Here is a 27,386-nt window from a genome sequence, read left to right on the forward strand (position 1 = left end):
GTTAGTGTTGACACTTTTGAAAGGTTTTCTTAGTTTGGTAGATTCAAGGGTGCACGTTATTAGGTGCACATTCGCAGATTAAACAGACCCACAGTAACCGTGTTTCCTCCAGACTTTTTCCTCGAAGGGGGGGGGGGGGGGGAGGTCGACAAACTGGTATTTGTATATGTTTTGAATATCTATTTAATTTCGTTCGGGTGGTAGTGGGGGGGGGGAGGGGGCAGAGACTCCGATGAGATGCCCTGAAGGAGCACTGACAATAAAGTAGCTTTAATTTTTTTTTTTTTTTTTTTTTTTTTTTTTTTTGCCTCAGACACGTAATTTATAGCGTCAGTTGTGTGTTCGCTTTAGTATTACAGTTTTCATCATCGGCTTGTGAGGACTGACTGATACAGATTTACAATAGTAATATTTCTTTCTTACTTGTAGCCTGCTTTCATTCATTTAAGATGGTTTACTTATACATAGATCTAATACAAAACGTCTAAATATAAATAAAAAAAATTAAAATTAAAAACCAACCTGAAACTGAAAATGCAAATGTGTAATTAAATGATGATTCAAGGGATTTTTTTTCTCGGCGTGGTGGGCTGAGGGGACGAGGGGGGGGGGGGGGGGAGTGGAAATTTGTGTTTTTTTTAAAGTAGAGCTGAAATGAATTTGGGATTACAGAGAATTAAAATGATACAAATTTTAAGCAATCGGAAGAATTATGTTATTACAATGAGACACGTAAAAGCAAACACTCTTCCCTTTCAAACATCTATATCTATACAGTCCTCAATTAGTTTTTTTTTCCTTTTTATTTTTTTTATTAATTCAATTGTTTTAAACATTTAAATCACTAATAATTATTTATTTGATAGATTTTACACAGCATCAAAAATAAAATGGCATAAGAACTAGACAAAAATAAGGTGTGCAAACTAGGTTTCTCTTGACTGCTTAGTTTACTGTGCTTTTTCCTTAGCTGAGGAGTCAAAAGTTCACATTGTAGCCACCCATGGACAGAAATAGAAACGACCGTTGGAGAAGTGTCTCTGCATTACACATACTGATCTATCATTCCATGACATAAAATTGACCCTTGGCAAAGAGGGCACGCTACCTTGAAAAATCCGCCAGTCCGGTTTAGTGAGGGGAAGTGTGTGTGTGTGTGTGGGGGGGGGGGGGGGTGAGGTGTGTATCTCTTTTTACCATTCAGGTTGTGCACTTTTAAAAACCTGGGAAACAGAAGACTGTTCTAATGTTAATTTACTTGAGGGCTGATCGAGTGATGTTTAGCTTGAGACTGTCGATATTAATTATGCATCTAGTGTATTTGCTTCTTCTGTAGTTCAAATGTTAGTTTCCTGTAAAAGTAGGATGTCAATATTGTGTTTATTTATTATGTTGTTTATATAATGTGTTTGTCCCTAGCCCCCCTGATGTTCAATGTTGCCAGAGTTAGCATAAATTATTTGGGGTTTTCTTTCGAACATCTGTTTCTGGAGGGCTGGATGGTGGTGGTCTTTTAACGCCAAACTTTCCAGCCGCTGGTTTGCTATCCCGTTGGACCCTGGTCACGACCCTTTGAGGTGGCTTTACTGTAGGTAATTGATTTTTACTTGAACTGATTGCTTGACTATATGACAGTTGACATGATACCTTTGTTGCTGATATACTTTGTGAGCTTTTAATTTCCTTTAGCGGTTTCGTTATGTTTTCTGAACTAGTGTTATCTTGAAGAATATCATTTATTATTTCGTCGACAAACTCCAAATTTTCTTGACTCCCATCTTTTTGAGACCCTGTTACTATGGAATTTCTGATCGCTATTGTCTCCGTGGCTTCGGCCTCTATGGTGGTTTCTGTTACGCTTTCGTTAACTTGCTGTGATGCTGCAGTAGTATGGTGTGCTTCAGTTTGGCCATCTACTCCAAACGCATCTTCTACCTCTCTATGCCTTGCTTCTCTAAGCATTTCATTTTGTCTTTCTCCGTCAACATCATAACTGTCCCAATGCTTTAAGAAATTTCTATTGTTACTTAGATGCTCCCTAACTTCTTCTTTATCATTTGCATCCCAAGGCTCAATTGCCCTGTACTGTCCATCTCTTTATTACTTTAATAAAGTAGCTTTATAATCAAGATCACAAATAGACCTACGCGAGATTGATCAATTAAATCTTGCGTTGATTCAATTTATTATACTTTCTAAAAATGTTAAAGTAAGGGTCTGTGTTGAGAATATGTTCTCTTTCTGTATTAAGATTATAGTGTTTTGTGTGATGTTGACTTTCATTGTTTTGCTTTTTTTTTCTTAAAGTCTAATTAGGGTAAACATTGGTTAATAATGCTTATATAATTTTTATATTAATTGTTGTTAAATTAAGTCTTGTTAGTGATTGTTATGTCCCTTGTATTATGCATATGTTGGTTGCGTCCCTTGAGTATTCACTGTGTCATCCGCAATGTGTAGCTGATGTGTACCTGGGAGTTTGTTAACTAAAGATAGATAGACCCAGAGACAAGACAAGTCTATGCTGTCTATCATAATAAAGTATCAAGGTTAACTACACGAACTGTGTCTGTAGAAGTAATGTAAAAATTATATTTTTCTATTTCGTCCGAGAGGGGAGGGGGGGGGGGAAGGGTGGATGTGCTCCAAGGTAGTGTACCCACCCCCTGTGAGAAAAAAAAACACTGGATGTGCTTCCATACACTTTGTTCAAGGGAATCTGTATGATTTCTCTCTAAGGTGGGTTGCTTTCCCCAGCTAATGCGAATTGTCAGCTCTGGAGTCTGAGCTTTGGATTTTAAAGTTAGCGATCGTTCACTGTCCTACCCGACCAGACTTTCCCTCCCCATCCTTCCTAGATTCATCACAGGAGCTGATTTGTTTATCTTAATATGTGTCTGCTACACGAGAGAGAATTGTGTGATCATTCACTTAAAACCCTTAGCTGTCTTGGTGGTAGCCTACGTCTAGAAATGGCTTCACGCAAGAAATGCAACGTTGGGAATGGTGTGTAGGACTACATTTAACCTTGGCACTGTGTGGCATATGCGTGGAGAGTGTAGAGATCACACAAAAAAAAACAAAAAAATAAAAAAATAATAAAAAAACCACTATTGGCGCGATCAATGGACACATACTTTTCTTTTTTCCATGACCCTTAAAATTAAAATGTCACACAGCAAGTAGGGCCTAGGCCCAGTCGAAGTAAAATATTCCTTCCGATCCAACCTTTTTAATATTGGAAAGTCTTTTGCGACGCAAGTTTAAATATTTATTTCGACTGCCAGATTCTAGAGAAGTTAGGACTTAGGCTAACTGCTAGAGTCTAGACTCACTAGAGTAGATCTAGATCTAGATCTAGATCTATATCTCTAGATTTAGATCTAATCTAGATCTAGAATCTTATCCCAAAAGAATCTAGATCCTAGATATAGAAAAATCTAGAGATGTAAATTTAGATCTCGTCAATATTCGAGATCTAATAAATCTAGTCTATAATATAATTTAATATATTAATAACCCTACGCGTTTTTTAATAAAAATATTTAATATATTAAATATATGTGTTTGACTATTCCCAGGTCTAAAAAATAAAAAAGAATTAGATCTAGATCTACGAATGGGCAAGTTCGGAAATCATCTTTCCCTTCTCATCTGGAAAAATTGGCTTATTAAAAAAAGACGGTATGAGCTAACAATACTGGAGCTTGGACTGCCAATTTTCTCTGCATTTTTGTTAGTTCTTATTCGGCACATGACACCCGTTATTGAAAAAGCGAAACCTGATGTTTATGATTTTCAAAGATTGCAGCTAGGCTTACTCCCTTCTCAGCCTTCAAGTCACTCCATTGTAATAGGCTATGCACCAGGGTGTCAGGAAACAGAAAAAATAATGGATTTTATAAAAGGAAAGTTGGAACATGGAGGAGGTAAACCTCATCATTAGAATATGAATATTATATTTACTATTTAGTATTTAGACCAAATGCTAAAATGTGGGAACTGCAGTTAAAAATAAATGTTATGAATGGAACTGTTGTGTGTTGTTTTTTTGGGAGGAGGGGAGAAGTGTTTCTTCCAGACATTTTTTTCTCCAGGGGGGGGGGGGGGGGGGGGGGCACTTGATATTTATTGGGGGGGGGGGTCAACATTTTCTGGGGCGGCTACTGGTAAAAGTATATGTTTTCTATTTAGACTTTCTCCGGGGGGGGGGGGGGGGGGGGGGGGGAGAAGTCCCTCTGAATAGATGGCTGGAAGAAACTCCAGGGGGGATTGTGGTATGGGTTGAAGGAGATAATGGTTGAGAGTTAAGAAACTATGTATTGCCTTTTTATGTTTGAAAAAGTGATCTTCTTAACTAAATTTTAGTTATTTTGCCTTTTTAAAGATTGTTTTGATAAGTTGTTTAATGTTAAGGGTGGCGGGGTCGAGTTGGTAAAGCTCATGGTTGCTAAACCAATTAGTCTCTAAACCCTCTGGCATATGAGGATCGTTAGCTGGGGACAGCCACTCTTCTAGGAGAGACAACTCCAAAACCAAACCGCTGCTGCCTTGAAGTTTGTTCTTGATTGAACAAAGGCTATGGAAGCAAATCCAAAATGAAAAGGAGGCTGAAATCAGATTCAATGGCCTAAGAGTAAGTGTTGCATAACCAGTTGACACGAATACTTAATTGTGTTGGAGGGAATCCCCTCCAACACTAAAATTAAGAACCAAGAAGAAGAAGAAGAAGATCAATGTTGCTACAAAGCAAAGTAAATTAAAATTGTAGAAACAAATTTGCTGTTTTAAAAAGGAAAATTGCAATGTGTCGCTTAAGTATATTAATGATATGGATAATAGAATCATGTGACATGTTACAAGGACAGCCTCTAAATAAAAGGTTTAGAAAATGAGGTTTGTTTGGCTTAGTTATTGCTATTTTATTGAGTGTTATGGCTAGGCTACTTGTTGCAATTTCATTTCTTATCAACTTGACAATCTGTGTCAGGCTTATCTAAGAATATCAGTCCTCTTACACAAAAATAAAAATCACATTTCTATTTAAAAATATGTTGGCATTTATGAATTTTGGTACATAGGTCTATTAATTTTAAAACATTCTGTTGTCCTGAAAGACATCGCTGATTTTTATTTCAGTTGTGTTAAAGGTTTTTTCATCGCCCTATGATGCCAGTAGCTACATGAAAAAATTTCCTCTTGAGTTGCACAGTGTGATTATATTTTCTGGTGTTACTGAAAATAGATGTGACATTCCAAAAGACATGAAACTGATCATTCGACCAAACATCGGTAACAGTGTGTGGCGGACATCGTTTACAGGGCCTTTATTCAAATCAGTTGCCTCCAGGAGTGTTGAGCATTCAAGCAAGTATTCTTAGTTCTTTAACAGTAGTAGTTTGGATTTACAGAATAAATTGTGCTGCAATGTTGTCCATTAAATAGGTTCAGTTTAGGGTTTAAGGATTTAAATGCTGGTTTCTTCAGGTATTTGTTTAAAGGGATTCTCAACATACATGGACAACTTTCAGTGACGCTATCACATCTACAACAGTTAGTTTTAGGCAGTTTTTCCATATATATCACACTTTCAAAAACAAACAGTTAATATGTGCAGAGGAAATAGAGTTCATCTGTCTCTTTGTCTACACTTTATGAAGGGAATGTATGGTCATCATTAGGCCCATCTGCCTTTTCTTTTGAAGGAGAAACCAGCATTTAATGGTGGCTGGGCATAATGCTGACCACTCCATCCCTTCATATGTCAAGGTCAAAAAACACACAAACTCTACTTCATCTGTGCAATGGATCGCTAGGTTTAAGGAGGTATCTTACTTTTTTCTTTATATTTTCACATGCTTGAACAGATTATAAGTCCAGTGGAGTTCTGACTCTACAGAGTTTGCTCACTGAGGCTGTCATTAAGTACTGGCTGCTCAAGAACCCAAAAGGCGGAAAGGATTATACAAACATCACATTTGATGTGATGACTAAACGTACACTGACCCCACCTCACATTCATGACCCTATGTTTGAAATACTTGAAGATTATTTGCCAATATTTATTGCATTAAGCTTTGTGTTTAATGTCATTATGAATACCCAGATTTTAATTGAAGAACAAGAGAACAAAATTAAGGTAGGCTTCCAAGAAAAATATCAGTTTGATTTTATTTATTACAATATGACTAAGCCTTTACTGATATGTGCTTTAGACAAATAAATAAATTAGAATGTGCTGTTGAGATGTTATGGCCAGTAGTGCAGGTGAACTCAAGATTCTGTGGTCATATAAAAGGATTGTAAGAGCAGTACAGTGCCAAGCTGACTGGCCCAGCTGAGCTCTAGGAAAACCCCTAAATTAGAAATGTAAGCTGGCTTCCACCACTAAGACCTAAGTTGTATTTAATAGAAATATTATTGACTCGAATAGTGCTGTTGTGTCTTTTTCAAGCCGCAATTTAATTCCATTTGTTTATCTCATTATCTCAGTTTAAAAAATATCTGTACTCTAGCTTTTACCAATTTCATCAATTAAATAACAGTTTGTTTTTTTAATAATAATATTATATAGGTTTATTATATTTCTATAAATATTACCCCACCTATCAACCCTATGATGTTTAAAAGTGACAGAAAATTATCTCACAAAGTTAAAGAGTTCTTGTTTTTGTTCCAGCCTCTGCTTACAGTAATGGGGCTATCCCGCACTGCCTACTGGCTCTCCTGGTTTGTGGTGTTCTTCCTGCAGCTGGTACCAACAGTGACCTTGTATACCTTAGTCCTTTGCCTTGACCTGACCCCTGCTGGCCCTGTGTTCAAGTCTACTGACCCCATACTGTTATATGTGTTCCTGCTGCTGTATGCCACATCATTTACAGCTTTTGTGTTTATGATCAGCTCCTTCTCTCCCAGTGGTGAATATTATTTTGATTTAAGAGGGTTAATTAAAAAATAGGATTGCTGTGACTTTATTTATCATTAAATATATCATTCATCTGTAATGTAGGCCTATTATTTTAGAAATTTTTCTGTATTTCTCATTAAATATATTTTTCTTATAAGTAGTGTTTTATAAAAAGAATATTCAGTAAAAATGTTCAGAAATGTTTCTCAAATAATAGCAACACTAGCTGTAGTAATTAATAAAAAAAAATAATTAAAAATAAATAAATTCTTTGAATTTAGAAATAACACTATTTATTAGTACTTACAATTACATATAATGATTGCCTGTACAATTAGTGCTATAATTTCATTTTTTTTTTTCATCTACCCCAGCCAGTTTTGGAGCTGTTGTGGCTGGTGTTTTGTACTTTGCATTTTTATTAATGCATTTTGTAACACTCTGCAATTGGGAGGAGCCGATAGCCAAATATGTGAAACTCATCTCTCTGTTGTTCTTCAATACGGCTATGGCTCAGGGTGCTTTCATCATCTCCGTTCTGGAAGACAGAGGTGATTTAGACTGTTGTAGAGATATCTGTTCTTCTGTAGGCCTATATTTAACAACACTTTTCTTTTTGGTATAGCTGATAAAAATGTTTTTAAAAAAATCTTTTAAGTCTGCCAAAGTATATTTTTTTTTATTCAATACAATTTTAATAAAAATAAATGTATATAAAAAAGCTGAAAGAAACTGCTAATACTTTATCAAAACTGAGACTGCTGCAACTACTATTAAAGTGCCCTCCATTTATTCCTGCTAAGGGTTACTTAAGGACAAAATATCCCATACAAAATATCAGAAAATAATTTGAGATAAATTATTCCAGGCCCACTTTCTCTTACAAAATATCTGATACAGAATAACTGGATAATATCAGAGACACAATATATACAAGTAATTTCCCTGTTACAAGCCGCCTTAGCTGAGATTATATACATTTTGTGCCAGGTGATGGTGCTGTGTGGAGCAATGTGTACATCCCCTTAGACACCAACCACCTGACCTTGTTGGAGTGTATGCTGTCCCTGGTGTCCAGCTCAGTTCTCTACCTCCTGATCAGCTGCATCTTCTACTCCCTGCATGTACACATTTTTTTTGTTTTCAACATCTGGAACTAAAAGTTCCCCTTTCTTTCAGATATAATTATCCTTAGGAATGATGAAGTATAACCTCATCTCAATAGCCTTATATGATGTGGTCAACACTATGCCAGCCACATTTACTTTTTAAATGTGATTCATGTGCCCATTAGAGCTGGATGGACTAAATGATGTCCTGTAGAATCAAGTCCATACTTAGATCAGAGCTTGAACCTTTTGGGTTATCAGTAGAGTGCTCTAACGTTCAACCACTTTATAACATGCCGTTGGAATTAGTTACCTAGCATTACATTTTAAACTTGTCTAAGATATCCTCAAAAGTATGGTTAATTATATTTAAAAAAATCTATTTCTTCTTCTTCTGCATTCTTAATTTTGTTTATGGTGGAGGATTTAAATCTATTTCTAAAAGTTCTATTTTCAGACACAAGGCCTACTGGGCGGACTGAATAGTTATTTTTATTGCATACTATTTCATAGTGGGGAAGAGCATTGATTGTCCTGGCCATAATTAACTTAGTTGATTCCCAGACTTGTTTATGGGGGAGAGTTGTTACAAAAGGTTGTCACATAGTTGAATTGTTAAAACCCTTTCATAAAATTAAACTTTCTTTACAGGACCGCCTAGTGCATCCTCGTTCCAAAGCTGTAAATAAAAACATTTTTCTGGCAAATGCTTTCTTTGAAAATGATGCACCAAATTTGAAAGCAGCAATTCAACTGCATAGTTTAAGAAAGGTAACTTTATATAATCTTGGATGTAGATATTATATTCTTCAAATTGTTTTATTAATAAATGTAAATTTAATGCAGTTTATTATTTATGAAAAAATGGATCTAAAAAAACCTACAAAATTACCATACAACACATATTATGTATTTTAGATGTTTGTTATTAAAAAATCACATATTAAGAAATGCACAGAGGTCTGTTATTGGTATCACATATAAGGTCAGACCTCTAAAATGCATTGATGCACATTCCCTCATTATGACAATCTGTGACTTTTCAATTGCAGACCTTTATAATTTTTTAATATTTTTAAATTTTCATATTGAGTAAACTAGTACATAGGTTATTTTTATGCTGATTTCATTAACACTGTGCAAATAAACTATTATTTTTCTTTCTTCACTGACTATGTGCCATTGTGTTGCATATTTTATGTACATTGAATGACATAATATTTGACTATTAGATATAAAAATTGTGTAGGCCTACATGTCAGGACTAAAGCATTTTCCACTCATAAAATAGTTTTTAACAAAATTTCTATTTTAAGTCTAAAGAGTACCTTGTCTATCTAAAAACCACACCATTTTTTTTTATAATATGTAATAGAAACTGCTTTATTAAATATATGGAAGTCCAATCAATTGATGGAATTTTAGAAAACTAAAAGGTGGTTCAAGTGAAACTTGCCCTATGTGGCATGGCCCCAGAGAACGCAGAACACATACACCTTTCTCAAAAAAAAAAATCGAATGGACAGCCCACAAATTTAAACACCACCATCCACTCTATTGGTCTTATTGTTTGATTCCTCCAAAATAAATATTAAGAATAACGAAGAAGAATTTAATTCCTTACTATGCACAGGCAGACCCATTTAAAATTAATACTTTCAGTTATACTAGTTTGTAGCAATGCAGCAGTGAGCTACAAATTTCTAGTCAAACTCTGAATGTATATTGTTTGATTCTGTTCTAGGTTCTGAAAGGTGAAACTGTTGTTGAAATTCCATTACTCAACATATTTGAGGGGCAGATAACTGTTTTGTTAGGCCCCAATGGTGCAGGGAAGACAACTTTGATATCATTACTAACTGGTAACAGGTTTTATTAATTTTAATTGCTGTTATAAATATATTTATGTAAAGTTAGCAGTAACAATTTAAATATCAACATATTAATTAAATATTAAAAGATCTAGTAGCCATATACAGTATTGCATGGTCTTGTGTTCAAATCATGGACACCCAGCTCTGATGGGTACCTGACTCAAGTAAAGATGTCTGTACATATTGTTAAAAACAAACACTATCCCTTCATATGCAGAGGTTACAGAAACAGGTGAACTCTACTTCAATTTTGACTTAGACTGCCAGGTTCAAAGGGGTAACTTGACTTTGCTTACATAGCCATACATCTTTGCTTAGTTAAAACAGATTTTTATCAAGCCTTCGTGTACTCAAGAATCAAGTTCTGGAGCTTCAGAACACTATGATTATGCTTATAGTATTCAAAAATGTGATCACAGAAATAATTATAGTATACACTTAATATTGAAAAAAAAAAATAATACTTGTAAAAACGCATACTGTTTGTGCTGCAAGCAATGATGTAAGTTATCAAGTACTAATTACCTGCATTTTAAGTATCAAGATAATTAATATGTAAATGCGTGACAATTGCTTGATTGTTGAACTGATTTAAAACTGTTCAGGTATCCTTTCCCCCACCAGTGGATGTGTACAGGTTTACAACCAGGACATTAAAACCTTGACTGACCATGAACAGCATGTGATAGGGGTTTGTCTGGAGGAAAACATTTTGTTCCAGTACCTTACAGTGTTTGAACACATGGAGTTTTTCTCTAAGGTAACGTTTTTTTGTGTGTGTGTGTGTGCTTACCCTCCTCACATAAGCTACATTTTTTTGTTATAGATATGAAAAAAACTTTAAAAATGTGTTACTTAAATAAAAAACTAATTGTTTTTAATACTTATCTAAATTTTGGAAGCTATTTACCATAAATTTAAAAAAACTTACATGGTCTAAAAAAAAATTCGGCATTGGCTAAATAACACACTACTCTTTTTATAAGAGTGTAGGTCTAATATTTAAAAAAATACAGCTACAATTTTTAGTCATCTTATAGTTATAAAACATTTTATTACACTATTTGTTCAGCTGAAACAGAATCCTTGGTAATATTTTTGAACGTAGGTTGTAATTCCTAACTAACACATCTTACTGTAATATCTGTTTTTGAGATATGATCTATTTTATTCAGATTTTTTCATTGAAACATTAACTCTGAAAAACACTATTTACAAATGTTTCTGAAAAGTTGGGAGAACTCCAAGTCCATCATGCTCCAATATGAAAAGTATATTCATAGTCATAGTCCTCAGTACAATAAACTGATCTAAACTAAATCACAATGTTGTAGTGATGCCCACTATCAATTTCAGTCTAATTCAACTTTTCTCCTGCTTCTAGCTGAAAGGTCTGACCAGTGGGGAGATTAAGCCTGAGGTGGTGTCCATGATCAAAGTCAGTCTAATCCAACTTTTCTCCTGCTTCTAGCTAAAAGGTCTGACCAGTGGGGAGATCAAGACTGAGGTGGTGTCCATGATCAAAGTCAGTCTAATCCAACTTTTCTAATGCTTCTAGCTAAAAGGTCTGACCAGTGGGGAGATCAAGCCTGAGGTGGTGTCCATGATCAAAGTCAGTCTAATCCAACTTTTCTCCTGCTTCTAGCTGAAAGGTCTGACCAGTGGGGAGATCAAGCCTGATGTGGTGTCCATGGTCAACTTCAGTCTAATCCAACTTTTCTCCTGCTTCTAGCTGAAAGGTCTGACCAGTGGGGAGATCAAGCCTGAAGTGGTGTCCATGATCAAAGTCAGTCTAATCCAACTTTTCTCCTGCTTCTAGCTGAAAGGTCTGACCAGTGGGGAGATCAAGCCTGAGGTGGTGTCCATGATCAAATTCAGTCTAATCCAACTTTTCTCCTGCTTCTAGCTGAAAGGTCTGACCAGTGGGGAGACCTAACCTGAGGTGGTGTCCATGATCAAAGTCAGTCTAATCCAACTTTTCTCCTGCTTCTAGCTGAAAGGTCTGACCAGTGGGGAGATCAAGCCTGAGGTGGTGTCCATGATCCAAGTCAGTCTAATCCAACTTTTCTCCTGCTTCTAGCTGAAAGGTCTGACCAGTGGGGAGATCAAGCCTGAGGTGGTGTCCATGATCATGGAGATGAACCTGAAGAATGAGGTGGACACTCTAGTCAAAGATCTCTCATGGGGTACACAGAGGAAAGTTGCTCTAGCTGCTGCACTCATCGGAGGCTCAAAGGTGTGTGTAGTCATCTCATGGGGGTAGGGGGTGGGGACAGAGAAAGGTTGCTTTAGTGTCTGCTGATTGGAGGCTAAAAAGTGTGTGTGGTTATTTGGGTGGGGACAGTGAAGTTGATCAAGAGTAATGTTTTATTTTAGTTTTTTTGTCATTACCACATTGTTATGATAATAAAAACAAAGATATGTTCAATAATTTAGACTTAAATGATAGGCAGTAAACAAATTTTTGAGTGTTGAATTTGAATAACATATTTTTTACTGATTGAAAAATGCCACAACCCAAAGTATTAACTAAGCAGCGTCCTCTTCTATCATTACAAAAAAGGCCTATAAAACTGGTTACTGGCTTGTCTAGTAGTCTGGATTCTTTTTTTTTACAACTAAAATACTTCCATTAAATAAAAAGATAATATATACTAAATCAATTTTTTTATATAAAATATTCCAAGAAACAGCCCCCTCTTACTTATCAGACCTATTTTCTTTTAACATAAAATTAAATCGTCGTCTTAATTTACCGTTCTCATATACAACTTTTTTCCAAAGGCCTTCGTGCCTACAATTGTTACCGTTTTTTTTTTTTAATAAAATTTAAGATTTGAAGAGTAATATACAATTGTGATTCTGATAAAATAATAGCCAATGAAATTTGTTTTAGAAAAGTAGTTTGCCTAGAAATTTGAAATAAAACAAAGGTTCAACTCCTGGTTGTAAGTAAAAGTTTAGTAAAAAAAAACAATCTCAATTAATTTGTATTTGCAAATTTTAAAACATAAATCTTAAAAATGTTTTATTTCTCGATTTATCTTTAGCTTTAGGGGTAATATTAAGTTTGAATCTACCCAGAAGAAATGGACATAAATATATTTTTCGTCCAAGTCAACTTAAGTAAATAATAAACTATATTTATAGTTGGCACTCAAGATAAATTACCACCTTGTACTTAATTATCAGAAAAATAACAACAATTGCTACAATTTATTCTGTAACGTTTTTGTCTTAGATGAACCTTTCCTAGTAGACCACTTTGTTAGATATCGGCTAATAGCAGATGCTGTTATTTATACTGTTGTGTTATTATTTTAGATTACATTACCATAGTATCTGTTAAATATCAGCTAACAACAGCTTTCTGTTTATTTATCCTCTAAGGTTATTGTTCTAGATGAACCAACTAAAGGCATGGACCCAGCTATTAAAAGCCAGATCTGGAGCATCCTAAAATCCTCAAGTAAAGATCGTGTGATCCTCCTCACCACACACTACATGGATGAGGCCAACGCCCTGGCTGACAGAGTGGCCATCATGGACGATGGAAAATTAAAATGTTACGGCACCCTGTCATATCTCAAGTCAGTTTATGGCAAGTTTTTGTTTTCAATATTTACTCTTTAAATATTTTTAGGAATATAGTTGTTTACTTTATAATTCTGTCTATTGCAGTTCTTTTTTTTTTACAATATCTTTGGGTACTTACTATGGCTGATGAATTTGTTAAGGATACGTTTTGCTTGTATTGATACCAACACCCCAATTCTGATCAAGATCTCGTACATTAAATTAGACAGATCTAGATCCTAACCCTAACAGTCACTGGCATAAAATAAAATTATATAATATTCTATAATCTTGGCTGTTAGTTATTTAAACTTTGAATGTTATACTTGGTTATGTGAATATTATTAGTTGTGTGAATGTAAGACTTGATCATGTGAATATTCTGAATGGTTATGTGAATATTCTTTATGGTTATGAGAATATTAGACATTGTTATGTGAATGTTAGCCATGGTTATGTGAATGTTAAGACTTTGTTGTGACAGGTGCTGGGTACACGCTGAGTTTTTCCAAAAATTCCCGCTGTGATGTATCAGTGCTGACCTCTCTGGTCAAGAGCTATGTGAGTACAGCAGTGCTACTGAAGACAGCCAAAAGAGAAGCTGTCTATCTCCTCCCCACCACCGCCAACACCCACTACGAAGCCCTCTTCAGTGATCTGGACAAAAATAGAAAGAGTCTAGAAATTAGGAACTTTAAAACTGCTCCTGCTTCAGTTCAAGAAATTTACTGGAGGTAAGTCAAAGCTGTATATTATCCATCCATCCCTGTGGTACTGCAACCCTTTGGCCTGTTTCATAACTTTCTTCCACTCGACTACATTTTTCTTTTGTCTGTGGCAAACATCATCTATCCATCAACAAAGCTGTAATTTATCCATCCATCCCTGTGGTACTACAACCCTTTGGCCTGTTTCATAACTTTCTTCCACTCGACTACATTTTTCTTTTGTCTGTGGCAAACATCATCTATCCATCAACAAAGCAGTAATTTATCCATCCATCCCTGTGGTACTACAACCCTTTGGCCTGTTTCATAACTTTCTTCCACTCCACTATATTTTTCTTTTGTCTGTGGCAAACATCATCTATCCATCAACAAAGCAGTAATTTATCCATCCATCCCTGTGGTACTACAACCCTTTGGCCTGTTTCATAACTTTCTTCCACTCCACTATATTTTTCTTTCGTCTGTGGCAAACATCATCTATCCATCAACAAAGCTGTAATTTTTTCAGTAAAAATGTATAGCTCACATTGCTAAGTTGTAGGTTACTAAAGAAGTGTCCTGATTATTTGATTTACAGTAGCAACTATATCATCTTTTCCTTTTTTGTGCCCAAGACACATGGGGCACGCATAAAGCTCCTGCAAATTTTGTCAGGTTGTCGGTCACTGGCAATTTTCCTGGCAGTCCCCCATGACAGTCCTGCTCCCTTGGCCTTCCTTGCTTTCTTTTTCATTGAGGTATTCAGTTTAGCGCCATTCCTGTGATGTCATCTGGATTCATTCTTAGGTTTTACCCCATCCATCGCCATCATCTTTTTTCAATTCTTTTGGAAGCTGCTTCCGATTGCATCTCTCCTAGTAATTTATCCTTTGAGATGGTGTAAGGCCAGTGTTGGTGACAACTGCATAAATTCCTTCAATATTTGAAATAATTTTATTTCCAACCCCTGCTAATACAGAGCTCTAGATAAACAAGATGAAGAAAATGATCTGATCAACAATTTTGAGTTTGACATGGATAGATGTAAGTAGTTTTTCATTTGTTCCTGGGTTTGAGTCTTTAGGGCATCTTTGAGTCCACCTAGCTTTAATTGGTACCTAACCTGATTTGGGGATAGTATAGGTGTTGAAAATACCAACTCGTCTCGTTCAGAAAAAAAATAATTTTTATTTCATCTGGACTGCTCGTTGTAAAAGAAGTTTCAATTTTTAAAATCCAAAAAACAGGATGAGTCATTTCACTGAAAAAAAATGACATAAATAAATATAGTACTAGTATCTGTGCTTGAGTAAGTAATATCAAGGAGCTGTTTCCAATAGATTAACTATTTCATTTGTTAAATGTGTGATGAGATTTTAAAATCTCACAACTCTATATGTTATATATTTATGTATTATTTAAACTAGGGAAAACATTTTTATAATCTGCCCTGTACGTTGTATTTTTCAGTGACGTTTCAAAATGATATTTTCCAATTCACATTAACGGACATGGAACAATCCAAAGTTTGGGCCTTATTTGTGAAAAAGCTTCTCTACATCAGATACCATTTTGACATTATCATCCTCCAGCTGTTGTTCTCCTTTCTTCTCATTATCCTCGGCCTGGCCGTGGTCACCTTCAGTGCTGTCCCCCCAGTGAGCCACCCCCTGGACCTGAGACTGGACATGTTCAGGCAAACTATAGTGCCAGTTACTGTAGGGGTTTACCCAACACCAGAACGTCATCGCATGAAGGAGCTGTACTCACAGCTGATCACTGCTGACCACAAGGTTGAGGAGTACACTGTATATGAGGTCAGATTTTAATAAATAATGTGTAGGATATAATGCTGACTTAAGGAGTACACTGTATATGAGGTCAGATTTTAATAAATAATGTGTAGGATATAATGCTGACTTAAGGAGTACACTGTATATGAGGTTAGATTTTAATAAATAATGTGTAGGATATAATGCTGACTTAAGGAGTACACTGTATATGAGGTCAGATTTTAATAAATAATGTGTAGGATATAATGCTGACTTAAGGAGTACACTGTATATGAGGTCAGATTTTAATAAATAATGTGTAGGATATAATGCTGACTTAAGGAGTACACTGTATATGAGGTCAGATTTTAATAAATAATGTGTAGGTCATAATGCTGACTTAAGGAGTACACTGTATATGAGGTCAGATTTTAATAAATAATGTGTAGGTCATAATGCTGACTTAAGGAGTACACTGTATATGAGGTTAGATTTTAATAAATAATGTGTAGGATATAATGCTGACTTAAGGAGTACACTGTATATGAGGTCAGATTTTAATAAATAATGTGTAGGTCATAATGCTGACTTAAGGAGTACACTGTATATGAGGTCAGATTTTAATAAATAATGTGTAGGATATAATGCTGACTTAAGGAGTACACTGTATATGAGGTCAGATTTTAATAAATAATGTGTAGGTCATAATGCTGACTTAAGGAGTACACTGTATATGAGGTCAGATTTTAATAAATAATGTGTAGGTCATAATGCTGACTTAAGGAGTACACTGTATATGAGGTCAGATTTTAATAAATAATGTGTAGGTCATAATGCTGACTTAAGGAGTACACTGTATATGAGGTTAGATTTTAATAAATAATGTGTAGGATATAATGCTGACTTAAGGAGTACACTGTATATGAGGTCAGATTTTAATAAATAATGTGTAGGTCATAATGCTGACTTAAGGAGTACACTGTATATGAGGTCAGATTTTAATAAATAATGTGTAGGATATAATGCTGACTTAAGGAGTACACTGTATATGAGGTCAGATTTTAATAAATAATGTGTAGGTCATAATGCTGACTTAAGGAGTACACTGTATATGAGGTCAGATTTTAATAAATAATGTGTAGGTCATAATGCTGACTTAAGGAGTACACTGTATATGAGGTCAGATTTTAATAAATAATGTGTAGGTCATAATGCTGACTTAAGGAGTACACTGTATATGAGGTCAGATTTTAATAAATAATGTGTAGGATATAATGCTGACTTAAGGAGTACACTGTATATGAGGTCAGATTTTAATAAATAATGTGTAGGATATAATGCTGACTTAAGGAGTACACTGTATATGAGGTCAGATTTTAATAAATAATGTGTAGGTCATAATGCTGACTTAAGGAGTACACTGTATATGAGGTCAGATTTTAATAAATAATGTGTAGGTCATAATGCTGACTTAAGGAGTACACTGTATATGAGGTCAGATTTTAATAAATAATGTGTAGGTCATAATGCTGACTTAAGGAGTACACTGTATATGAGGTCAGATTTTAATAAATAATGTGTAGGATATAATGCTGACTTAAGGAGTACACTGTATATGAGGTCAGATTTTAATAAATAATGTGTAGGATATAATGCTGACTTAAGGAGTACACTGTATATGAGGTCAGATTTTAATAAATAATGTGTAGGTCATAATGCTGACTTAAGGAGTACACTGTATATGAGGTCAGATTTTAATAAATAATGTGTAGGTCATAATGCTGACTTAAGGAGTACACTGTATATGAGGTCAGATTTTAATAAATAATGTGTAGGTCATAATGCTGACTTAAGGAGTACACTGTATATGAGGTCAGATTTTAATAAATAATGTGTAGGTCATAATGCTGACAATGTTTACAATGTGTAGGATTAACTGCTGATCTGAGGAGTACACTGTAAAAGTAAAGTTCCTTTTTCAAACCTGAAGGTCTATAGGGCAAGTGAAGTAAAGTTCACTTGTTTCTGTGACCTCTGCATATGGAGAGATAGTCTGGTCAGCACTATGTTCAGCCATCTTTACTTTCCCTAATGTGAGTTAGGTACCCATCAGAGTTAGGTGGACTCAGGGATGGTCTACTGAATTGAACCCGGATTCGAACTCAAGACTTACAGGTTAATAGTCCAGCTCTCTACCGCTAGACCACTACGTCCCATAATACACTGTATATGAGGTCAATATTTGGTTAATGATGGCTTTAAATATATATTTATTGTGTTCTGTAGTATTAACTTATAGCTAGGATTTATTATTCTTGAGTGGGATTATATAAAACACCAGAATGGTGGGTAGTGATTAAAATCTGAACTTTCTAAAATTTAATGTTGTATACAATTTTAACACTGGCTTTAAAAATATAAACTACATTGTGGTAGTGTTTGTTCTGTTTGTGCAGTTTAAATGTATATATATTTATATACATTATATTATGTAATATAAATGATGACAACTGATTAAGTTATCCATGATTATTTCCCATGTTAACTGTTTCAGGAACTCTCACTGGACTACTACCTGTTACACCTGATGAGAAATTTGGGGTTCCAGGAGTTCAACAAGCAAGTTGTCATCGGCATGGAGCTGATGCAGTCTGAAATCTCTGACAGTTTTGGGGTGGTTGCTCTGTACAATGGTTTTCCTTACCATGCTGAGGCAGTTTCTGTAAGTTGGGCTCAGTCTATTGGGCTTGTCATTTTCCTTAACTCAGTTCTTTTAAAAACAAGATAGAATGAAGAGTTACTTCCCTTGTTTGAAAAAATCCCAGTTAGAGCTTTTAGAAGGCTTGATTGTGCAGGTTTTTCTTCTAATAAAATGGTTTGCTAATAATTTTTTTCCTAACATATGTTTGGCTGATACATATCTGATAATTTTTGATTATGTAAATTTCAAGAAATGAATAGGATTGTGTTTTTCAATTTAGTATTCTGCATATTGTAATGATTTTTGCAGGTTTTTCTTTTTAGATATTAGTTAAGGTTTTTATTTGGTTATATGTGTTTATATTTATCTGCTAGTTTTTACACTCTGTCCATTAATTCACTCATGTGACACGCTGAAAAACTGACTAATGCACTAAGCCATAATTTTTCTTACAGGTCAACTAGTGATTTGAACACCCTCCCTCCTCCAGTATAACATAAATAATCAGTCTAGTGACAACTGGTGACCTAGTGATCCACTGACAACTGGTGACCCAGTGATCCACTGACAACTGGTGACCTAGTGATCCACTGACAACTGGTGACCTAGTGATCCACTGACAACTGGTGACCTAGTGATCCACTGACAACTGGTGACCTAGTGATCCACTGACAACTGGTGACCTAGTGATCCACTGACAACTGGTGACCTAGTGATCCACTGACAACTGGTGACCTAGTGATCCACTGACAACTGGTGACCTAGTGATCCACTGACAACTGGTGACCTAGTGATCCACTGACAACTGGTGACCTAGTGATCCACTGACAACTGGTGACCTAGTGATCCACTGACAACTGGTGACCTAGTGATCCACTGACAACTGGTGACCTAGTGATCCACTGACAACTGGTGACCTAGTGATCCACTGACATCTGGTGATCTAGTGACCCTCTGACAACTTGACACAGGGATGCCACTGACAATCAGTAACCCACATATTACTGGTGACCTAGCAACCCAGTTACATCTGTTTACCTAGTGACCCACTCACAACTGACCATCACTTGACCAACCATTTTTGTCCTGCAGGTCAGCTATGCCTTGAATGCCCTCCTACAGTACAACTTAGACACATCTTACAGCATAGCGACCAGGATCCACCCCATGCCCAGAATCCTGACAGGTGAGAAGATGTATGACGCCCACGACATCACTGGCTCGGCCTTCACCCTGGGTTTCCTCATCACCTGCAGTATGTCCCTGCTGACCAGCAAGGTCATCTATTTTACTATCAAGGAAAGAAAGGTTGGTTTGTTGCTCACCTGAGATATTACAAGTTAAAATGTTACTTTTGAAGAGGAGCATATTGTTATTCATGCAGTATTAGTGGATGATTTAAGGCAGGGGTATGCAAATCAATACTGGCTAACAGAAAGATGGCAGTTCAAAAACTGGTCCAATCTATATTTTCTTCAATACTACCTACCAAAAGATGTCAATCCAAATCCTAGTCATATTAATATGTTGGGATCAAACATTTAGGTACCCCTGAGTCCAACCAGCTTCAATAGATATTTGACAAGTCAAGTTTACCCCATCTATTATTATCCTTGTCTAATCTTTTAGCAGACCTTATTTTTAAGAAAGTTAAATTTTTTTGTTAAATTAAAAAGAAATAACAAAATAGGCCCCACAAATATGTTTTTATTACAGAATTGATTTCTCTATTATTATCATGTTTATTCGACTGAGTTTCTTTATTTCTTGATTCCCCCAAAAGACAGGATCCAAGTTCCTGCAGATGTTGAGTGGAGCTGGACCAATAACATTCTGGGTCCCCACATTTTTGTGTGATATCATCAACTACATAGGGCCCTGCTTCCTCCTGCCTGTGGTCTTTTCCTTGTTTCACAGAGAAGAGTTCCTGGTTGATGGAAGGTGGATGCTGCTTGTTTTTGTACTTGCCCTGTATGCGTTTGCTGCGCTGCCATTTTTCTACTTCTTGCAGTTCTGGTTTATATGTCCTGCTACAGGCATAGCTGTGATTACCTCTGCCAGTCTTTTGACAGGTAATCTCACTATTTTTAAAAGCTTCTGTTTATTTCATGTCTGTGTGTCGGGTGTGGCAAATCTTATAACTGAATTTTTTCCCCTTCTAATGCATCAATTTTGTTTACAGACACATAAGTTATTAAATTATTACTAAAAACTAATATAAAGATTACTATATTCAATAATAAAAGGGGAGATAATACAATTAATCTCAAGAGATTACTTAATCAGCCTGTTTAACATGGTAAAATGACTGAGCGTACATTTCTGATGCTATATAAACATGTACCGTTTTGACCATGCCATCTTGCTTAAACAGCATGAACACTCTTTAAAAAACCAGATTTTGAGTTAGTATTTATGGTTTATTTTTTTAATTGTCACAAGGAGTTATACTGCTACCTTTACACCTAGCACATTAGTTTGTTACTTTTTAAAGACAATTTAATACTTGTATGTCTCTTTTTCTTCTTCCTCCGTTCCTCTCGGCCCTCCACCATCTTTAGTGCTTCCCTTTGTGCTTAATTTCTTTTATAACCTATGAGTAAGGTCTTAAAAATGTTCTACATCAATGTGTACATATAATAAAAATTAATTTAAAAAAAAAAAACAAAGTCTTGAAATCAATGATTAAGACCCCTCTTTCTATACCCCTCTCAACCATTAAACTGACCCATTCTGTCCCACATTACAATGTCAAAGTTCCTAATGACTTGAGTAACTATGTTCCTAACAGGTCTGACCACTACAATCAAACTGACCACTACAATCAAACTGCCCCATTCTGTCCCACATTACAATGTCAAAGTTCCTATTGACTTGAGTAACTATGTTCCTAACAGGTCTGACCACTACAATCAAACTGACCCATTCTGTCCCACATTACAATGTCAAAGTTCCTATTGACTTGAGTCATTCCTAACAGGTCTGACCACTACAATCAAACTGACCCATTCTGTCCCACATTACAATGTCAAAGTTCCTATTGACTTGAGTAACTATGTTCCTAACAGGTCTGACCACTACAATCAAACTGACCACTACAATCAAACTGCCCCATTCTGTCCCACATTACAATGTCAGTTCCTAATGACGTGAGTAACTATGTTCCTAACAGGTCTGACCACTACAATCAAACTGACCCATTCTGTCCCACATTACAATGTTAAAGTTCCTAATGACTTGAGTAACTATATTTCTGACAGGTCTGACCACTACAATTAAACTGACCCATTCTGTCCCACATTACAATGTCAGTTCCTAATGACTTGAGTAACTATGTTCCTAACAGGTCTGACCACTACAATTAAACTGCCCCATTCTGTCCCACATTACAATGTCAAAGTTCCTAATGACTTGAGTAACTATATTTCTGACAGGTCTGACCACTACAATCAAACTGACCCATTCTGTCCCACATTACAATGTTAAAGTTCCTAATGACTTGAGTAACTATATTTCTGACAGGTCTGACCACTACAAGCTTGGTGTACGCCTTATCAGCCACCCCCTCGGGGCCCAGCCAGCTAGCCAACATCTTAAACCAGGTCTTCATGTTGCTGTTTCCCAACTACAACATCGCCAACTGCATGGCCAACATCTACCTCAACTACCACAACCACAAATACTGCACTGAGATGAACAATGAGAGCGTTTGTGCTCTCTGCTGTAAAGGTTAGGGTTAACTTCTGTAGTTAACAAACTTCAGACTTATGAAAGTTTAGGTTTAGGATTGAATGGTAACTAGCTTCACATGTATGAGGGTGGAGTGCTGATTATACTGAATGACAGTCTAACTAGTAATATTGCTACCGTAATCTTCTTCTTCTTCGTTCTTAATTATTAGTGTTAAAGGGGATTGAGATTTATTTGCCAGTGGGTTTTGAACTCGAGACTTTGTTCGAATTTATCAACCATGAGCTTTTTGCTGACTCGACCACGCCTCCAACACAATTAAGCGTTACGTGTCAACCGTTTATGCGCCATTGAGGCAATTGACTCCGATTTCAGCCTGCTTTTCTTTTTGGATTTGCTTCCATAGCCTTTGTCCAACCAAGAACAAGCTACAAGGCAGCAGTTGTTTGATTTTGGAGTTGTCTCTCCTAGAAGTGTGGCTGTCCCCAGCTAACGAGCCTCATCTGCCCGAGGGTTCAAACTCGAGACTTTTCGGTTTAGCAACCATGAGCTTAACCGACTCGACCACGCCGACCCCGCTACCGTAATGAAATTGTTGTTTTATCTGAGGCCAAGGTTGGGCTATAATGGAAGACATATATAAAAGAAAGAGATAGCACAGATAAAACCTAGTGACTCTAGGAGTCTGTGGAGTCTTGCTTAAAGTGACAGCTTGTTGCTAGAGTGGGGATTGGGATAACACTTAAATGACTTGACTGATGTAAATTACGTGACTTATGGCCCTAAAATAAAGAAACAATATTTTATACACACTTGCCAATACTACACTAAAATATAACACCATAGCAAAAATACTTGAATAGACTGATTCTTGATCCCACCACACATTACGTTGTGCTGCCATTATGTTATGTCATAAACTTCCCAGAGGTCACATGACATGGGAAAGCTGGTAATCATTGCTCACAATGTAATGTGACACATTACCTACTCACAGGGCCAGCATCCAAATAAGTCAGGTTATTTCCCTTGGCTGGTAATATTAATGCAACGTGTTACATTATGATTTACCAAATAACAGGAGCTGGTCAGTAGACTGGTCATTTTGTTATCTGGACATTCATGGTTTAACTATGCCTGGACATTATTTGCTGATAATTGATTCCTGGGGATTAATATTACTTGATTGCAGATGCTCCCAATTAATGCCTGAAGCATAATAAGCTTAAAACTATGTAGGCTACTAAAACAAAGAAATGAAGGAATAATTTTAGACTCAGTAATGTATAAATCTTAACTGAAGCCCCAACACAATAAAACATAGATCTATGTATAAGTAAACCATCTTAAATGAATGAAAGTAGGCTACAAGTAAGAAAGAAATATTACTATTGTAAATCTGTATCAGTTGTCACAAGCCAATGATGAAAACTGTAATACTAAAGCGAACATGCAAAGCAAACTGATGCTGTAAATTACTTGTCTGAGGCAGAGAAAAAAACCCACTATAAAACATTCCAACATTCATCAGGGTTCTGTGACAAGTCTCCCAGTAGCAATTGCATCAAGTATGAGGAGAGTTACCTAGCTTGGGAGAAGCCAGGGATAGGAACACACCTTACATACATCTTCCTACAAGGAATAGCTTTTTTCTTTGTTATCTTCCTGATGGAGATAAAGCTGTTTAAGTATTTATGGTGAGTTCTTGTGAATATCTGGGCTATAAACTAAAGGTTTAAACACATCTCTTTTATCTTTTCACATTTGTGCCCAAGATAAATGGGCAAATAAAGTACAGTTCATCTATTTCAATGACCTGATCATACAGGGGAATAATGTGGTCAGCACTATGCCAAGCCGCCTTTTTTCCCTAACATGAACCAGGTACCCATAACAGCTGGGTGGACTCGGGGACGTCCTACAGCCTCAGGCCGGGGACCGGAACTTGAGACTTTTGGGTTGGCAGTCTAGCGCTCTACTGCTCCACTGTCCCGTGCTCTTTAATAGGGTGGTTAATTAAATCTGGTCTTTTAACAAGGTCTTAAAACAAGTTGCTCAAACAAATCTGGTGTTTAAACAAGTTGCTTAAACAAATCTGGTGTTTAAACAAGTTGCTTAAAAATTCTGGTGTTTTAACAAATTGCTTAAAAATTCTGGTGTTTAAACAAGCTGATGAAACAAGTTTTAACATTTTTATATTTGAATACAAATTTATTATTCTCTTATTGGCCTACGTATATAAGCTTTAGGTATCTTAACTATACCATTTAAACTGGATCATACTTGGTATATGTCCTGCAATGATTATAACCTTTGTTAATAACTAAAGGAATAATAAAACCAGTGCTGGCTCTATGCCTCAACAAGATGGTCTGTCTAAAGGCGACACAATGAATTTTAATGATGAAGAGGAAGATGTAACAGCTGAGAAAACTCGAATCCAAAACACACCACTCACCTTACTGTCAATCAAAGGTAGGTGTCACCACACACCATTCACCTAACTGTCACTCAAAGGTAGATGTCACCACACATCACTCACCTTACAGCCACTCAAAGGTAGGTGTCACCACACACCACTCACCTTACTGTCAATCAAAGGTAGGTGTGACACACCACTCACCTTACTGTCACTCAAAGGTAGGTGTCACCACTCACCTTACTGTCAATCAAAGGTAGGTGTGACACACCACTCACCTTACTGCCACTCAAAGGTAGGTGTCACCACCCACCACTCACCTTACTGTCACTCAAAGGTAGGTGTCACCACACACCTTACAGTCACTCAAAGGTAGGTGTCACCACACACAACTCACCTTACTGTCACTCAAAGGTAGGTGTCACCACACACCTTACAGTCACTCAAAGGTAGGTGTCACCACACATCACTCACCTTACTGTCACTCAAAGGTAGGTGTCACCACACATCACTCACCTTACTGTCACTCAAAGGTAGGTGTCACCACACATCACTCACCTTACTGTCACTCAAAGGTAGGTGTCACCACTCACCTTACAGTCACTCAAAGGTAGGTGTCACTACCCACCTTACTGTCACTCAAAGGTAGGTGTCACCACACACACCTTACTGTCACTCAAAGGTAGGTGTCACCACACATCACTCACCTTACAGTCACTCAAAGGTAGGTGTCACTACACACCTTACTGTCACTCAAAGGTAGGTGTCACCACACACAACTCACCTTACTGTCACTCAAAGGTAGGTGTCACCACTCACCTTACAGTCACTCAAAGGTAGGTGTCACTACACACCTTACTGTCACTCAAAGGTAGGTGTCACCACACACAACTCACCTTACTGTCACTCAAAGGTAGGTGTCACCACTCACCTTACAGTCACTCAAAGGTAGGTGTCACTACACACCTTACTGTCACTCAAAGGTAGGTGTCACCACACACAACTCACCTTACTGTCACTCAAAGGTAGGTGTCACCACACACCACTCACCTTACTGTCACTCAAAGGTAGGTGTCACCACACACCACTCACCTTACTGTCACTCAAAGGTAGGTGTCACCACACACCATTCACCTTACTGTCACTCAAAGGTAGGTGTCACCACACACCACTCACCTTACTGTCACTCAAAGGTAGGTGTCACCACACACCTTACTGTCACTCAAAGGTAGGTGTCACCACACACCGCTCACCTTACTGTCACTCAAAGGTAGGTGTCACCACACACCACTCACCTTACTGTCACTCAAAGGTAGGTGTCACCACACACCTTACTGTCACTCAAAGGTAGGTGTCACCACACACCGCTCACCTTACTGCCACTCAAAGGTAGGTGTCACTACACACCACTCACCTTACTGTCACTCAAACATAGGTGTCACCACACACCACTCACCTTACTGTCACTCAAAGGTAGGTGTCACCACTCACCTTACTGTCAATCAAAGGTAGGTGTCACCACACACCGCTCACCTTACTGTCATTCAAAGGTAGGTGTCACCACACACCACTCACCTTACTGTCACTCAAAGGTAGGTGTCACCACACACCTTACTGTCACTCAAAGGTAGGTGTCACCACACACCGCTCACCTTACTGTCACTTAAAGGTAGGTGTCACCACACACCACTCACCTTACTGTCACTCAAAGGTAGGTGTCACCACACACCTTACTGTCACTCAAAGGTAGGTGTCACCACACACCGCTCACCTTACTGTCACTCAAAGGTAGGTGTCACTACACACCACTCACCTTACTGTCACTCAAAGGTAGGTGTCACCACACACACCTTACTGTCACTCAAAGGTAGGTGTCACCACACATCACTCACCTTACTGTCACTCAAAGGCAGGTGTCACCACACACCACTCACATTACTGTCACTCAAAGGCAGGTGTCACCACACATCACTCACCTTACTGTCACTCAAAGGTAGGTGTCACCACACACCACTCACCTTACTGTCACTCAAAGGTAGGTGTCACCACACACCACTCACCTTACTGTCACTCAAAGGTTGGTGTCACAACACACCTCTCACCTTACTGTCACTCAAAGGTAGGTATCACCACACACACCTTACTGTCACTCAAAGGTAGGTGTCACCACACACTACACACCTTACTGTCACTCAAAGGTAGGTGTCACCACACACACCTTACTGTCACTCAAAGGTAGGTGTCACCACACACTACACACCTTACTGTCACTCAAAGGTAGGTGTCACCACACACACCTTACTGTCACTCAAAGGTAGGTGTCACCACACATCACTCACCTTACTGTCACTCAAAGGTAGGTGTCACCACACACTACCCACCTTACTGTCACTCAAAGGTAGGTGTCACCACACACTACACACCTTACTGTCACTCAAAGGTAGGTGTCACCACACACACCTTACTGTCACTCAAAGGTAGGTGTCACCACACATCACTCACCTTACTGTCACTCAAAGGTAGGTGTCACCACACACTACCCACCTTACTGTCACTCAAAGGTAGGTGTCACCACACACACCTTACTGTCACTCAAAGGTAGGTGTCACCACACACCAACCACCTTACTGT

General features: G+C 37.2%; 1 protein-coding gene across 1 annotated transcript in view; it reads left to right on the top strand.

Moving 5' to 3' along the window:
- The first annotated feature begins 3,653 nt into the window (after nt 1-3,653).
- The window catches only part of LOC131958539 (phospholipid-transporting ATPase ABCA3), a 35,383-nt gene continuing 11,650 nt past the window's right edge, over nt 3,654-27,386 (top strand). The window contains exons 1-23 of the mRNA XM_059323625.1: nt 3,654-3,929; nt 5,140-5,367; nt 5,868-6,139; nt 6,680-6,917; nt 7,282-7,458; nt 7,898-8,031; nt 8,668-8,787; nt 9,761-9,878; nt 10,496-10,650; nt 11,971-12,126; nt 13,281-13,491; nt 13,951-14,200; nt 15,153-15,217; nt 15,644-15,990; nt 18,500-18,667; nt 19,739-19,954; nt 20,430-20,718; nt 21,438-21,543; nt 21,715-21,779; nt 21,993-22,061; nt 22,169-22,375; nt 23,829-24,033; nt 24,666-24,811. Of these exons, the coding sequence (XP_059179608.1) occupies nt 3,755-3,929; nt 5,140-5,367; nt 5,868-6,139; nt 6,680-6,917; nt 7,282-7,458; nt 7,898-8,031; nt 8,668-8,787; nt 9,761-9,878; nt 10,496-10,650; nt 11,971-12,126; nt 13,281-13,491; nt 13,951-14,200; nt 15,153-15,217; nt 15,644-15,990; nt 18,500-18,667; nt 19,739-19,954; nt 20,430-20,718; nt 21,438-21,543; nt 21,715-21,779; nt 21,993-22,061; nt 22,169-22,375; nt 23,829-24,033; nt 24,666-24,811 (4,117 nt within the window). The 5' untranslated portion in view covers nt 3,654-3,754. The remainder of the gene's footprint in view (nt 3,930-5,139; nt 5,368-5,867; nt 6,140-6,679; nt 6,918-7,281; nt 7,459-7,897; nt 8,032-8,667; nt 8,788-9,760; nt 9,879-10,495; nt 10,651-11,970; nt 12,127-13,280; nt 13,492-13,950; nt 14,201-15,152; nt 15,218-15,643; nt 15,991-18,499; nt 18,668-19,738; nt 19,955-20,429; nt 20,719-21,437; nt 21,544-21,714; nt 21,780-21,992; nt 22,062-22,168; nt 22,376-23,828; nt 24,034-24,665; nt 24,812-27,386) is intronic.

This window comes from Physella acuta, unplaced genomic scaffold (assembly GCF_028476545.2).
Source record: "Physella acuta isolate Inbredline_101_S28 unplaced genomic scaffold, ASM2847654v3 ptg001333l, whole genome shotgun sequence".
Taxonomy (NCBI): domain Eukaryota; kingdom Metazoa; phylum Mollusca; class Gastropoda; family Physidae; genus Physella; species Physella acuta.